Source organism: Phyllobates terribilis, unplaced genomic scaffold, assembly GCF_046119375.1.
Source record: "Phyllobates terribilis strain yellow unplaced genomic scaffold, ASM4611937v1 Scaffold_11__3_contigs__length_659146591, whole genome shotgun sequence".
Lineage (NCBI taxonomy): Eukaryota > Metazoa > Chordata > Amphibia > Anura > Dendrobatidae > Phyllobates > Phyllobates terribilis.
The window spans coordinates 147,158,389-147,175,293 of record NW_027362771.1 but is presented as its reverse complement, the minus strand read 5'-3'; the positions used below and the strand labels follow the sequence as shown (position 1 = coordinate 147,175,293).

Sequence of the window (16,905 nt, the reverse complement as noted above, 5' to 3'; positions counted from 1 at the left end):
GACTGATCATGCTATCCTCCTCACCCTCCTTCTCCTCTTCCTCCCTCTCCTCAGACCATCCACGCTTAACAGACAGTACAACAGTTGTGTGGGTAGTACCATCTATAGCGCAGGAAACTAGCTCCTGTTCTTCCTCCTCCTCCTCTTCCTCATAGTCACCCAATCCAAGTTGGGATGAGATGAGGCTGGGCTGTGTTCATCTCTTAGGCTGTTTTTTTTACTCTTACTGCTACATGTTATTACATTCTCACATGAGACTATGCATTTTGACTAAGATATCTCTGGTACTTGCTTACCCCCTCCCAGGGATACCTGGGCTTGGGTTTATATATGTATATATGTACTACCCTCATTAGCTACTTATATAGCAAGAGTCTCCTTAATACTGTGGTTACATTTTGATACTATGGTCGTCTACTGCTCATGGTTATATATACCCTGTATGACACTGTGGGGGCACATTAGTCTCTGACTCATGTATTTTATTATCAACAAGGGTGATTCCTTGGATATGGTCTTTGGTCATATGGTCTTTTCTTCTCTTGATGCTATGAACCACGAGGTTGAGCACATGGGCCTTGCCTGGTACATGTGTGAGCTCTCCTCTCTTCAGAGCTGCCACCATATTCTGGCCATTGTCACAAACAACCATGCCTGGCTGTAGGTTCAGTGGTGACTACCAAAGATCTGTCTGCTCTTTCAGAGCTGTCCACAAATCTGTGGTAATTTCAGAGATGGAGGCTGAAGAGGAAGAGGAGGTATAGGAACTGTAGAATGTGAGAGCAACCCTGATTGACCCAGGGCCCGTAATCCTCGGTGTTCCGTCCTAAGGTCTGATTGGGTCCCAGCTTCCACTATATTAAGCTATCAATGAGATGAATTGTCCCTACCCACAAGCACTTTTCCGCATGTCCGTGGTTAGGTGGATCTTCCTAGTAACTGCGTTGTTGAGGGCATTTCTAATGTTCTGGGTCCCGTGCTTGTGTAATGCGGGAACGGAACACCGGGAGAAATAGTGGCGGCTGGGGACCGAGTACCGAGGGACAGCCGCCGCCATCAGGTTGTGGAAAGCTTACATCTCCACGAGCCTAACAGGCAACATTTAGAGCACAAGCATTCACAAAATGTGTGAGTTTAGTTGTGTGGCCTGTGGGGCGTTGGCTGCATATTTGTGCTTGCATTCTAAGGACATGGGTGGGACAATTGAACGCTGAGCTGGAACAAGGACGTGGACGCTGAAGGTGGTAGTTGCGAGTGTGCAACTATAGGTGCAGTGCGGGAATCATCTTTGCATGTACCATGGAGAGGGGATTGGCATGAACGCAAAACAGCAGAACAAGCAGTTGTGTCACCCGCAGACACTGTTTCTGGACCCTAGTGTTCGGCCCATGTAGTCGGGTGCTTTGCTGTCATGTGCCTGATCATGCTGGTGGTGGTCAGGCTGCTAGTTTTGCTACCCCTGCTGATGCTGGCCTGGCAGATGGTGCAAATGGCCTTTTTGGGATTATTTGCAGATTCTTTAAAAAACAACCAGACTCAGGAAGACCTAACAGTTGTACTGGCAACTTCCGTCGTGTTGGTGCTATGGGGAACGGTTGCCCGCCTTCTGTCTGAGGCCACCATCACTGTTGTGATGCTATGCCTCCCTCCCCCTGTGTGCTGCTATCCTCGCTCTGCATGTCACCTTGCCAGGTTGAGTCAGTGACTTCATCGTCCACCACCTCATCTTCCACTTCCGCACTCTGGTCCTCCTCCTGACTTTCTGGCAATTGTGTCTCATCATCATCCGCCTCTTGCGACAGTAATTGCACTTTCCCACCATTGCCTTCGTGTGACCGTGGCTGCTCAAATATTTGGGCATTGCTACATGCGTTCTCCTCTTGCCCTGCTTGAAGCTGGCCAGACGAGAGGCCCGAATCTATAAATGGAAAAGTGAACAGCTCTTCGGAGTGTCCAAGTGTGAGATCAGTTGTCTCCGGGCACTCGACATGATGGGAGGAAGGAGGAACAGGGTGAGGAATATGCGGTCCAGACTCACGGCTATTGAGACTTGACCATGTGGAAGACAGGGTGATGGTGGTGGTGGCAAAGTGACTGGAAGCCTTATCTGCTATCCAACCAACAACCTTTTGACACTGCTCTGGGTTCAATAGTGGTGTGCTGCTGTCCCTTAGAAATTGGGACAGGAAGGTCAGGCATCAAGATGTGGGTGTTTGTTGTGGCACTATTTTAGCTTGCCCATGGCCTCGGCCTCTGCATGCACCATCACCATCATGTCAACTTCCCTGTCCCTTGCCACGTGCCTTGCCCATTTTAAATAGAGGATAATATTTTGCACGGTTGCTAAAAATGGCTGTATTTGTACCGCAGTTATATGTGATACATCTGACAGACACCCACGGTTTTAAATAGAGGGCTTGTAGTTTTCTATTATTGCCAGCGACCACATGTGACTGGCTTCACTGACACACTGCTACAAACTGTAAATGGAGGACAACATTTTGCACGGTCGCTAGAAATGACTGGATTTGTACCACAGTTATATGTGATACTTCTGATGGACGCCCACAGTTTTAAATAGCGGGCTTGTGGTTTCCTATTATTCCCAGCCATATGTGAATAGCTTCACTGACACACTGCTACAAACTGTAAATGGAGGACAATATTTTACAGAATTATTATCCTCTTCATCTACTGACTGCTGCACGCTCTTCCGCATCCTCCTCTGCTTCCTCCTCTTCATTTGGGACCACCACCTCCTTCCGCACACTATTCAAAGTGTGCTCCAACATATAGATGACCGGAATAGTGATGCTGATGACAGCATCATCAGCGCTTACCATCTTAGTAGCCATTTGAAAAATATGCAGAAGTGTGCAGAGGTCCTTAATCTGTGCCCACTCTGCAAACATGATTTGCACGACATCCGTACTGTGTTGGCCCTGGGCTACGCAACATGAGATACTGTGTCAGGGCTCCTCTCTGCTGCCACAGTCGCTGCAACATGTGCAGAGTGTAATTCCACTGTGTCAGCACATCGAATATCAACCAGTATACCGGTAGGGCGAAAGACCTCTGTAGCGATGCAAGTCGATGACCTGCGGGATGCAAATGGCAGAAGTGAGCACACAGCGACCGTGGTTTCTGCAGAAGAGCATCCAGGCTGGGATAGTGCCGGATAAATTGCTATACCACCAGGTTGAGGACGTGAGCCATGCAAAGCATGTGTGTGAGGTTGCCACTGGGTAGGGCTGCCACCATGTTTGCACCTTTACTGCACACTGCCTTCCCTGGCTCCAGGTTCAGTGGAGACAGCCATTGCTCAAACTCGGCCTGGAGAGCTGTCCACAACTCTTGAGCTGTATGACTGCGATCTCCAAGGCATATTCATTTGAAGACTGCCTGATTGGGTTGAGCCTTAGCTGCGCAGTACGGAGGTGGGGGGCATTCCCTCTGCACTGTTGGAATGCATGTATCATTAAGGCAGCGGCAGAAGCAGTGGAGGAAGTGTTAGATACAGAGGTTTGTCCTGCAAGTCTTGGGAATTCAAAGACTTGTGGAGCAGCCCCTTCCCCACCTGCCCCCACAGCTACCTGAGTCACGCAGAGCACAGTCAGAGATTTAACGCCCCTGGCCATGCTTGCTTGTCCAGGTGTCTGTGGTGAAATGCACCCTGGCAGCTATGGATTTTTTTCAAGGAATGGGTGATGTTGTCTGCAACATTCTGGTGTAGTGAATGCACATCTTTCTTAGAGAAGTAATGGCGACTGGGCAACTGGTACTGGGGGACTGCAACGGCCATCAGGTTTCAGAAACCATCTGTATCCACCAGGCAGAAATGCAGCATTTCTGTGGCCAACAGATTGGAGAAGATGGATGAAACAATATTTTACGTGACCACAACTGCGGTACCGAGGGATTGCTGCTATACTGAGAGAGGGTGCAGAAGGGTGAACACGACAAACTTCTGGACTGTGGGTGAGCTGCAGGCGGAGATGTTCCAGTGGATTGAGAAAGAGGTGGATTGCTCAGTGAAACAAAAACATCAGGCATGTCTACTTTCATAACAGCTGACGACCTCTCACTTACCTTTACTGTAGCGGATAAATAAGTGTAAGTTCTGCTGCTGGAGACATGTGTGAAAAGAGAACACTTGCCACAGTGATGGAGGAGGAAGAAGCAGCAGATGCGATTGATGGGGTGGAAGGTGGTTGGTGAAGCCCGCTAGTCCGCATTTTATCTCAGTGAGATTCCCAGATTAAGGAATGTTGATCGCACATTTGCAGGTTTATGCATGTAGTAGTCAAATTATTGCAATTTTTGCCTCTACTGAGTAGATTTTTACAAAGTTGGCAGATAACTTGAGTTGGGTTATCCTTTGGGGTCACGAAAAAGGCCCAGGCTAGGCTACCCTTGCCATCCCTGCGAACTGCAGATCAGTGACCACTGCTGGCCACAGCCACAGTTGCGGCTGAGGATGCAGTGCTTGTCGTGGTTGCATCACTTGTCGTGGTTGCATCACTCTGTGTCTGTGCAGGAGGCTGCAATATTACCTCCTTATCTTCCTCCTCCTCCTACTCCTACTCAGCTGAGCTACTCAACTACGTGTCTCTGGGTTCACACCAAGTAGGATCTACAACCTCATCATCATCTTCTCTGTTTTCCCACTCCTCGTCCTGAGAGTCACCCTCCTCCTCTTCCTGCCCTTACAGCACAGTACAGTCTGCGTGTGTCTCAGGTATCCGAGTCTCACCAGGATCACCTACATCCCTGGGGTTAATATCTGGAGACGGGGGTCAGGATTCTGCTCGGACCTTAGTTCATCCTCCCCCGGATCCAACAGAAAAAAAATTTAGGCATCCGTGCAGATACTTTCCTCCTCTTGAGTCTGTGAATTTTTGGAGCAAACTTCTGATGCTCATGGCATAGAATGTGTGAACAGCTCTGCAGACTCGCCCATCTGTTATTCCCTACAGTTAGTTGGGCAGTTGGAGAGTTGTGACATGGGGGAAACAAGGGTAATTGGGTGCCACCTCTGAGGACTGTACTGTGTGTGATGTTGAGGTGGAGGAAGAGGAGGAGAGGCGTTTTGATGCAGCACTTGCAATCCACTGGAGCACATGCTCTTTCTGGTCCTCATCTACAAGGCATACCGCTGTGCAGCTGCCAAAGAAAGGGAGTGGAGTACCCTGTCTAGTAGCAAAAGTTGTCAGTTGTCTTTGGATAGGACGTGATGGTGTTTGTTCGTTACAGCTTCCACCTTCCACCACGGCCTTGACTTTTCCCTCTCATGTTGGATGTGCCCTTCCCCTCTTTTAACCAACTGTTTAGCAAATCTATGCCCAGACCTGTCAATCACTTGTCACGAAATTACCAATCAGTATTTATTTGCTCAGATATTGTGGCTGGAGCAAGCTATTAGCAACAAAAATTTAGATTTTGTGCTGAGTAGCCCTGGATAGAGCACAATCTCAGTTACAACAATTACAAGCTCAGATGTGGCCTGCTTTATATAGCACAGTAGTAACATAAAAAATTTAGAATTTGTATTGTAGAGCCCTGGATAGAGACGGATCTCAGCTAAACACAATTACAAGCTCAGATATGGCCTTGTTTATGTAGCACAGTAGTAACAGAAACAATTAGATTTTTTATTGTGTAGCCCTGAATAGAGCAGAATCTCAGCAAAAAACAATTGCAAGCTCAGATGTTCCCTGCTTTAAGTAGCACGGTCGTAACAGAAACAATTCGATTTTGTACTTTGGAGCCCTGGATAGAGACGGATCTAAGCGCAAAACAATTACAAGCTCAGATGTGTCCTGCTTTATGTAGCACTTTCATAACAGAAGCAATTAGATTTTGTACTGTGTAGCCCTGGATAGAGATGAATATCAGCACAAAACAATTACAAGCTCAGATGTGTCCTGCTTTATGTAGCACGGTAGTAACAGAAACAGTTAGATTTTGTACTGTAGAACCTTGGATAGAGACGAATCTCAGCGCAAAACAATTACAAGCTCAGATGTGTCCTGCTTTGTGTAGCATGGTAGTAACTGAAAAAAATTACATTTTGTACTGTAGAGCCCTGGATAGAGAAGAATCTCAGCACAAAACAATTACAAGCTCAGATGTGTCCTGCTTTGTGTAGCATGGTAGTAACTGAAAAAATTAAATTTTGTACTTTAGAACCTTGGATAGAAAGGAATCTCAGCGCAAAACAATTACAAGCTCAGATGTGTCCTGCTTTGTGTAGCATGGTAGTAACCTGAAAAAAATTACATTTTGTACTGTAGAGCCCTGGATAGAGAAGAATCTCAGCACAAAACAATTACAAGCTCAGTTGTGTCCTGCTTTATGTAGCACGGTAGTAAGAGAAGCAATTAGATTTTGTACTGTGCAGCCCTGGATAGTGACAAATCTCAGCGCAAAACAATAATAAGCTCAGATGTGGCCTTCTTTATTTAACACGGCAGTAACAGAAAAAAATAGATTTTGTACTGCACAGCCCTGGATAGAGACGAATCTCAGTGCAAAACAATTACAAGCTAAGATGTGGCCTGCTTTATGTAGCACAGTAGTAACAGAAAAAATAGATTTTCTACTGTACAGCCCTGGATTAGAGACGAATGTCAGCACAAAACAATTACAATCTCAGATGTGGCCTGCTTTATGTAGCACGGTAGAAACAGAAACAATTCGATTTTGTACTGTGTAGCCCTGGATAGAGATGAATATCAGCACAAAACAATTACAAGCTCAGATGTGTCCTTCTTTATGTAGCATGGTAGTAACAAAAAAATTTAGATTTTGTACTGTAGAACCTTGGATAGAAACGAATCTCAGCACAAAACAATTGCAAGCTCAGTTGTGTCCTGCTTTATGTTGCACGGTAGTAACAGAAGCAATTAGATTTTGTACTGTGGGAGCCTGAATAGAGACAAATCTCAGCGCAAAACAATTACAAGCTCAGATGTGGCCTTCTTTATTTAGCACGGCAGTAACAGAAAAAATTAGATTTTGTACTGTACAGCCCTGGATAGAGACGAATCTCAGTGCAAAACAATTTCAACCTCAGATGTGGCCTGCTTTATGTAGCACAGCAGTAACAGAAACTATTAGATTTTGTACTGTGGAGCCCTGGATAGATGACGAATCTCAGCACAAAATAAATACAAGCTCAGATGTGGCCTGCTTTATGTAGCACAGTAGTAACAGAAACAATTAGATTCTGTGCTGTGTATCCCTGGATAGAGCAGAATCTCAGTGCAAAACAATTACATGCTTAGATGTGGCCTGCTTTATATAGCACGGTAGAAACATAAAAAAATTGATTTTGTACTCTAGAGCCATGGATAGAGATTAATCTCAGTGAAAAACAATTACAAGCTCAGATGTGTCCTGGCTTATGTATCACGGTAGTAACAGAAACAATTACATTTAGTACTGTGGAGCCCTGGATAGAGACAAATCTCAGTACAAAACAATTACAAGCTCAGATGTGGCCTTCTTTATGTAGCATGGTAGTAACAGAAACAATTAGATTTTATACTGTGGAGCCCTGGATAGAGACGAATCTCAGTACAAAACAATTACAGGCCTAGATGTGGCCTTCTTTATGTAGCATGGTAGTAACAGAAAAAAATAGATTTTATACTGTACAGCCCTGGATAGATGACAAATCTCAGTGCAAAACAATTAAAATCTCAGATGTGGCCTGCTATATATAGCACGGTAGTAGCATAAAAAAAATTTGATTTTATATTGTAGATCCCTGGATAGAGACGAATCTCAGCGCACAACAATTACAAGCTCAGATGTGGCCTTGTTTATGTAGCAATGTAATACCAGAAAAAATTTGAGTTTCAAAGGTGTACTCCTGCATGGAAAACTATATCAGCACAACAGAGTTCTATGCTGAAATGTGGCCATCTGTCTCTGCCTGGACCACACTATTATCAAAAGCTATTGATCTTCTGGAAGACCAATTTCACAGCCACACAGGATCCTATCTATCGAAACTATCAGACTTACAAACAAGCACCTAGCTAACTATCTCACTCTTTCAATATCCAAAAGCAGCAGCATCTCTGTGCTGTTACACTGTCAAAATGGCGCTAAAAACAGCATGTCCGCTGTTTATATGGAGAGGGACATGTGACTTCAGCAGCCAATGACCCAAGCCCTTGTATCTGGACATTGCGGATGGTTCCTGTGCCCTCATTGGCTTGCCGGAATCTGCTCACATTAATTTAAGAAAAAACTAAATAAAAATATGAATAACAGTCCAGTTCTCCTCTGACCTATCCCCACCCCATCTCCTCATGAAACACATCCCGCCGCTCATCATACAGCACCACTATCCTAGTCAAAGTCATAAAAAATACACTAGTGGAAACGCGATCATTTACCGCGCTTTGTCCGAATTTTCCAGATTTTGAGTAAAAACGCTCGGGTGTCCAATCACGAATCCAAATGTGCAATGTTCATGCTGAATTTGAAATTACAGAACGTTTTTTGAACATGTTCGCTCATGTCTACTTCTAACATCCTAAAAAAATAAAACCTTTTTGCAGATGATGCTGATGTAAGACAGACATAAGGTAAAGGTTATGTATTAACTTTTTGTGTGCTATGGTGATCTGGATTAAAAGGATAATCATTCAACATTTGCACATTGCTAATTTTTGTCAAATTTCTGATATTTTGATAAATAAATCCAAAACATATCAATCTAAATTTACCATTAACATAAAGTGTAATATGTTCCGAAAAAAATAGTCTCAAAATCATTGGGATATGTTGAAATGTTTTAGAGTTATTGCCACATATAGTGACACATGAAAAATTGGCCTGGTCACTAAGGGGCTATAATGCATCTGCAATATTTGACTTTCATGTGGATCTAATGAGCAGCAATTAGATCACCATAGAACCCACCTTAGAGTTATCACAATGGTGCAGATTAGAGTTAGTTATTATGTCTAATTTGTAAACAGCATAAAGTTGGAATTTGTTCACACCACTCAATTTTGCGATGCTAAACGACCATTAATGGGAAGATATTTACCGTGTCCGTAATGGTAGTTCCCTTTGCACCACTCCACAGGCTGCGTGCTTCCTTGGGGAAACTTCGTACCAAGTCATCAGCAAATTCAGAGACAAATCATTTCCAAGGCATCAGCGAGATAGTTCTATTTCTTTATTTGTCCAAAATGCATCATAAAAAGCAAAGTTTCGGCCAGCAAACGGCCTATTTCAAGCATAAAGAAAATGGCAGATGAAGCTAAAGGAACATATTTACCATTCGGCTGTCGTTTGGTAGCTTGTTTCCACAGGCAGACCACATTTCAGATGCACACTGAACAATATGCTGCCAAGAAGGATAATCTTTTGTGCTTAACTTTTGTCTTAGTCTGTGATATTGCCTCCATGAATCGCTCACATGAGTCTGTTAGGAGAATGCTTGTGACTTGTCAGCATCTTACAGTTCCATGAGTATCAGAGTTTGCCTACATGCTTCATAGCGAAACCTACGTGCAGCCACATTGAATTACTAGCGTGTAAAAGCTTTGAGACCTAAATAGTGAATGTAGTTACCTTGCAAGCCGCAAGCTAATGTAGCTTTGATATAACAGCTGAGGTAGGGGAGTATCCTAATGAGCATATCATATGTATGTGTCATATCCTTGTGTTTCACAGACCCCACATGGAGAGCATACAAACCCATTATACACAATATGCCAGTCAGTGCACATGGCCAATTATCCACATGGACCAATGTTTGTATGTAAAAGTCACAGCATGCACTATGCTGGTCCAATTTTTGGACCAGACTAGTGCATGTAAATAGCTGGCAGTGCATCGAACAAAAAATATAGCAGACTGGAGACATAACTACAATAGAACGTTCCATCCGAAAGTAATAAAGTAAATAAGTGAAGTATTCTCATATATAATATACACAGAGAACGAAAATAGAGTAAATCAAGATCAACAAGTACATAATAAAACAAAGCATTATATTGATATTTAACATTAAAGATTGTTAAAGTACATATTAAAGTCAACCAGAGAATTAACAATAGATAGGACAAGGAGAAAAAAAACAAGAAATAGTGATAACTAATGGACTAGTTATAGAAAAAGAAGAGGGGAGGGGGAAAGTTTTATAAACCATTCACTGTTTATTTACAATAATTCACATATAGATTAATACAGTAATGGTAGTCTAAAGAGAATCCAACAAACTTATGATGTAATAGAAAACTGTAATTGCTGATACATGTCTAAGATTATATGCAATATAGCATTGCCTCTCTATTCAAAAAACACTCACAGTATGTGAAGGTTTTCCCCAAGTTCAATGAATGACAGCCAATGTGTCACCATATTTGAATGTAAAATAAATAAAGATTGGTGTGATGGTGTTTATACAGTGTTGTGACTGGTGATACTCCAGATCATTCCTAAGAATCTGATTTAGGTCTCATTTAGATGTCCGTGCAAATTGGCCCAAACAAGGACCACTAATGCACAAACTAGCCGCAGGTGTCCTGACCAGAGAATGACAGCTTCATGTATTTCTATGAGGTTGTCACATTTGGGTCTGGAGACCTGCTCCCAGTCCATGCATTTGTGGTCCATGCTCAGACCAATTTGCATGGACTTTTGAATGAGCCCTAAGGAAACATTTTAGCTGAATTAGGGGAACTCACCCCTCTACAGTGTTTGTTCTCATGCTTTAGATTTATACCAAATATTTAGGTTTTGTTCTCATGCTTTTGATTTACAGCAAATATTTCTGCAACTAATAAATGTATTCCATACTTGTGAACAGTGGCGTAACTAGAGTCCGATGGTCTCTGGTGCTATATTTGGACCTGGGCCCCCCACCTACATGTTGGTCAAAGGTATTAGCCCTTGTAGCAGTCTAAATCCTATAAAGACATATGCATTGCTTCCCCCCTATAATGTAATAATGTTCCCATCCTGTACTAAATGTCACCCATCCTGGGCCCCTTCTGGTATAATGTCCTCCATCTTGGTTCCCTTTCTGTAATAATGTCCCTCATCCATCTTGGGCCCCTTTCAGTAATAATGTCCAACATCCTTTGCCCCCTTCCAGTAAGAATGTTCCCCATACTGGGGCCTTCCAGTAAAATTGTCCAACACCCTGCTCCCCTTCCTGGAATAATGTCCCCCATCCTGGCCCCCTTACTGCTATAATGTTCCTCATCCTGGACCCCTTCCAGTAATAATGTCTCCCATCTTGGTGTAATGTCTCCATCTGGCCCCTTCCAGTAATATATGTCCCCCATACTGGACCCCTTTCAGTACTGTATGTACCCTATCCTGGACACATCCCGTTTTGCTGCTGTTCTCTAACACATTTAAAAAAAAAGAAATGATCCTTCTCACTTTACTCCGCACCTAAAACGTGTGGCGTCCTCTTCTATAGCCAGCACAGAAGCCAGCAGCTGACTTGAGCGATGCTACTGACGATCCATGACGTCACTGTCATGCGCCTCCTGTGCCTGACACGCCAACGTCAGCTGCCGGCCATTGATTTGCCGGCGGAGTTTGATGCAGTGGGTCTCTGCGCTGCAATACATTTGAGCTGAATGAGCATCCTAGGACACACATACAGCTGACATAGGAGTTGGTGATGGTGGGTCCCCATCCGCACGGGATCGGTTATTGTCATACCCTTTGCGACCGCGATCGTTACAACCCTGCTTGCAAATAGGTTTGTTTCTGTAGCATTTATATGGATTGTTCCAAACCAGATTTCGATGAATGAGACAGATGCAAAAATATATATTATTTATAAGTGGTGTGCTGTCAGTTTACCAGTTTTCTGACAATTTCCCTTGGCAACCATAAGAATTTTGAATCCATCTAGATATTACAGTATAACTTATGACTGTAAAGTCAGTATACATGGTCATATTTTTCCTAAATTAATTTACTCACATAGATAAATATTTGAATATTATACTTTTTTTCACTTTAAACATTTTATTATTTCTGCAGGTTAGGATTGAGTTATAACAGCATAATGAATGTTGAAAATGGATCCATTTCCAATGTTCCTCATTTACGGGAGCTACACTTAGACCATAACAGCCTAACTCAGGTGCCTACAGGACTCAATGAACACAAGTACATCCAGGTAAAGTATACATTTAAATTATTATAAAAATATAACAGCACACTAAGTTAGGATAAAAGCGGGATCCAGGCAGAGTACAAGACCACAAAGTTACCATCCTCTTAGACCAGATGAATCAATAGACAGTCCTTCAACAGATTAAAGTGCTTGTCTAGTCTTAGATTACTCTTTGTAACTGCAGACTTGTGAATTCTCACAGCATTCGCACTGTGCTCCAGTGCCATCAATTTGCATACTTTCAGCCACATTCCGACTTAACATGTCTGGCCTTGCTCTACATTGAGAGAGACCGCACACGTCTCGTCGACAAGTGACCGCATGTCTGCCAATCGCATACTTGTGGTCACATGACGACCATGAGCAGCTCTCAAAGACGGCACTGGAGAATCCTCACAATACACTTTGTGAATGCTGTGAGGATGCTCAAGTCTGCAGTCACAAAGAGTGACTGCAGATTTGTAGCTTTAGGCCGGACAACACCTTTAGGAAAACTGCTAATAGATACAACTTTCTGCTTGCCTATGGAGGCTTGATAAATTCCTATTAATAATGAGCGAGCATGCTCGTTACTCGAGATTTACAAGCATGCTCTGCTGTTTCCCGAGTATCTTCAGCGTGCTCGGGTGTTATGTTTGAGTAGGCCTGTGTGCATGATTTGTGACTGTTTGACAGCTTTAATACATGTGAGGATTGCCTGTTTCTTAGGAAGATACTCGGCGAGCACTCGAGCATGCTCGCCGAAAGGGTTAATCCCTATGTGTGCATCGGTTTAACAAGATATGTAGAACCCTAGATATGTTCCTGTCATCACATTAAATGGAATGTCCCTTTCAAATTTTTGCCACTTGGCTCAGTTTTGTGTAAAAAAACATATAAGCTGCATGGGTCACTGAGTGCATTGATTGGCTTCTGCACTTTTGACAGGATGTTAACGTTGCAGCCAAACAATAGAGACAAGGACAGCGGCAAAGACAAGTGATTTTTTTTTTAAATATAACTGGGCCTATGGGCCAAATTTTGTCAAAAGTGGATAACTCTTTTAAGTTTATTGAAATAATATATATATTATATCAATTCAGTATCTTCTTTTTTGTTTTATCTTTTACCTGCATTATTGTAAATAGCAAGCATGATCAGTCCTGTGTTAGGTTCCCACAATGAGTTTTTAGGAGTTATTCATGATGTGTATTTTCACAGAGCAAAAAAGAGCAGCATCTTAGGCTGTGTGCACACATTTCAGATTTGGTGCATTTTTGGTGCATTTTTGCCATGCAGATTTGCTAGCAAAACCTGGAGCAATCCTGATGCCAGCAAAGGAAATGAGAAACCTGAAGTGTCATGCCCACATTGCTTATTTTTGCAGCTGTGTTTTTGCAGCTGCATTTTTCCTGCCAAGAGATGCAGAAAAGGTGCAGAAATTTTACTCAACGTGTGCACATTCCTTTACACATGCTGCAAAGTGGATGGGATTTAAAGAAATCTCATGCCTACTAAAAATGAATTTAATCCACACATGACTGTGTTAATACCGTATTGTCAAATCCTAAAACCAGGAAGTAGAAAAACAAAGCAGCTTCATTTAAAACATGACACACCAACAAGAGATGCCGGGTCAAAAAAGTGTAAAAACTGTATATTAAAAAAAACGCTCAAAAATGCAATGAAAAAAAGCAAGTAATCTAATTTAGCTAAGGCCTCTTTCAAACGTCAGTGTTTTGAGTACGTGTAGTGTCCATTTCCACACATACTGTAGACGTTGACAAACGTAGACCCAATCAAATGAATAGGACTGTGCACATGTTAGTGTGTTTTCACGAACCGTGTGTCCGTAGGAAAAACACGCTGACATGTTTGTTTTTTACCCACTGCACGGGCCGCAAAACGTCTCACACTGATGACACACGAATGACATCCGTGTATCATCCGTGAGACACGTACCGGTGCCTAGGAATCAACGTACAGCTAGCAATGTTCCCAAGCACCGGGTGCTGAACGCTACCCTCATCATTGTCCGTTGCCGGCGCTGCAATCAGCACCAGCAGGGGACCATGATGAGAATAGTAGTCTGCTCCCGCTGTCTCCATCTGTAAAAATGAGAATAAAATAAAAAATCCTTATACTCACCTGTCTTAAGTGTCCCCTGCAATAATTCATGCAACTGCTCATGCCAAGGAGCCGGGGAGAATAACTCGCTGCAGCGAGCAGGCCCCGGACCTATGCTAAGCTCAGTAAGCCGTGTCCTGTCACTCACTGAGCGCAGCTCGGGGCCTGCTAGAATGTGTCAATTTTCCCCGGTTCCTTGGTGTGAGTGGTCGCATGGATTACAGCAGGGGACACTTAGGACAGGTGAGCATAAGGATTTTTTATTTTATTCTTATTTTTACAGTTGGAAACAGTGGGAGCAAACTACTACTCTCATCATGGTCCCCTGTTGGTGCTGATCACAGCGCCGGCTAGGGACAATGATGAGGGCAGCATTCAGCACTCGGCGCTTGGGAAAAGCGCTAACTGTAACGCTGATTCCCAGGCGCCGGTACGTGTGATCCTGATGCGGCACTAAGGGCGGTACACGGTTGCCACATAGGTGCACACGGACACGGATATCTCCGGTACGAGTTTTTCCAGTACCAGAAATATCCGGATGTGTGAAACGTGCCTAAGGCTATGTTCCCACAATGAGCTTTTCTTGAATTTTTGATGTTTCTGCACCATTTCTGGACCTATTATTTAAATTGGGACACTAGCTTTTTTCATTGCGTTTTTGTGTGCGTTTGTATAGCATTTTTGATGGTGCGCTTTTTGGGTCTTTTTGGTGTGTCATGCTATAAATAAAGCTGCTTTGTTTTTAAAACGTCCTGGTATTTGGAGTTGACAAATTTTATTGACATACTTAGGTGCGGATTAAATGCGCTTTTGTGCTGAAAAAACATTTTAGGAGCGGAAATGCACTTAATATTCATGTGCGTTTTTTGATGCAGCAAAAAATACACAACGTCAATAACGCACCAAAACTTATTGTGGGAACGTAGCCTAATTGGTGCCGAAATGCTGCAGAAAATCTGCAAAAGAAAAAATAAATGAAAAAAACATTGTGGGAGCAAAGCCTTAGAGCAAAGGAAACTGCCGGGTAATCAGATTCTCTGTGCCTTCACTGCAGCCTAGAAACAGTCTTCAGACTACTTATCTACTGCCTGCATAGTCTATGCACTATAGGCAAGCACAATTGGAGGTCTATAGGGCTCTAAAGACAACTGTGGGGATTTGCATTGCCCAATATTTGCCTTTTGGGCTCTTCAAATATACCACACATGCATAATTTACTACAACAGGTAGCTCTATATTTTTTTTTAATTAGTAATTTTTCATCTGCCATTATTCTCATTCAATCATTGATTATTTTTGTGAAGTTATGCAGTAATTCTTCACAATTACCAATCCTAACACTTGCTGTACTGGTATTTTACAGGTTATCTATCTTCACAATAACAAAATTGCTGCTGTTTCAACAAATGACTTTTGTCCTATTGGATACAACACAAAGAAGGCTTCATACACAGGAATCAGCCTCTTCAGCAATCCTGTGCAGTACTGGGAAATCCAACCAGCCACATTCAGATGTGTTTATGAACGCTCCGCTATTCAGATTGGAAACTACAAGTAAACGCGCAGGCTCTTATTTTGTAAAATAAAGTCTTTGAGGTTTTTTTTTCTTTTTTTATTATTTTGTTTTTAAAGCCCTAGCAACTAGAAAAATGCAAATACTGGAATCTGTCCCAAAATATATTTTGTACCTATATTTCATGAAAATATGGCTTCTCCAATCTAAAGAAGGCTGCTGATGAGGTATATCATGTACTATCATGAATGTAGTCTACTTTCCATGAAACATGAGAATTGTATAATTGTGATGTATTTAGCAGACTGCTAACTTAGTGTGTTATACTGAGGAATATGTACATGCTGGTAAATCATAAATGCCATTTTTGCTTAAGAAAAGCAAATTAAATTGTTTTTTTTTTCATATTTCTTTCTTGAAAATGGAAGTGTTGTTACAATCTGTTAGAATATGTTGACCTACGAGATATCAAAGCTGAACTTGTAAGTGCAAGTGCCAAACAGGAATAGAAGAAGTGAGCCCAGTCTTCAGAGCAGGGCAGCAGAGAAAAGTGCAATGAGAATGCTTGTAGCTCTTCTTAATATTGTAAAGGACTTGTAGATGGGAGGGGAATGAATGCAAGCTATTTCCAAGAAATAACAGCTTTTAGGGAGCTACTTAATGTATGCATTTGCACCCACTAGTTCTAAATTTAAAGGGAATTTATCAGCATGCTTTTGCTATATAATCTGGAGACAACATAATGTAGCAGCTGATGCACATATTTCAGGCTGTGTGCTGTTGTCTCTATACAATGAAGGTTTTATCACCAGGAGATTATCACTGCTAGGACTACAGTGCACATGAGCCCTGGTCTGACTCTCCCCCTCCTCTGATAAGCAGCTCACTGTCAATAGACAATGTACACAGGAAGTTGTGGTGTGGGCGGGGATAGCTTTGCTACATGCTATATCTAAAAACTCTGATTGTATCACAACTGATGCACCCAGTAAACTAAGTGATACATCGTTGGAATCAGGGTCTCTGCCTCTACATTATGCTGCTCTCAGACGAGGTAGCAAAAACTTGCTGACAAATTCTCTTTGAGCATTTTATAGATGTAATAAATGCAGAGAAA

At 42.6% G+C, this 16,905-nt stretch overlaps 1 protein-coding gene across 1 annotated transcript in view; it reads left to right on the top strand.

Moving 5' to 3' along the window:
* Positions 1 to 16,195, top strand: part of DCN (decorin) — a 159,190-nt gene extending 142,995 nt beyond the window's left edge. The window contains exons 7-8 of the mRNA XM_073651649.1: positions 12,034 to 12,172; positions 15,639 to 16,195. Coding sequence (XP_073507750.1) covers positions 12,034 to 12,172; positions 15,639 to 15,833 — 334 coding nt within the window. The 3' untranslated portion in view covers positions 15,834 to 16,195. The remainder of the gene's footprint in view (positions 1 to 12,033; positions 12,173 to 15,638) is intronic.
* Positions 16,196 to 16,905: the final 710 nt, after the last annotated feature.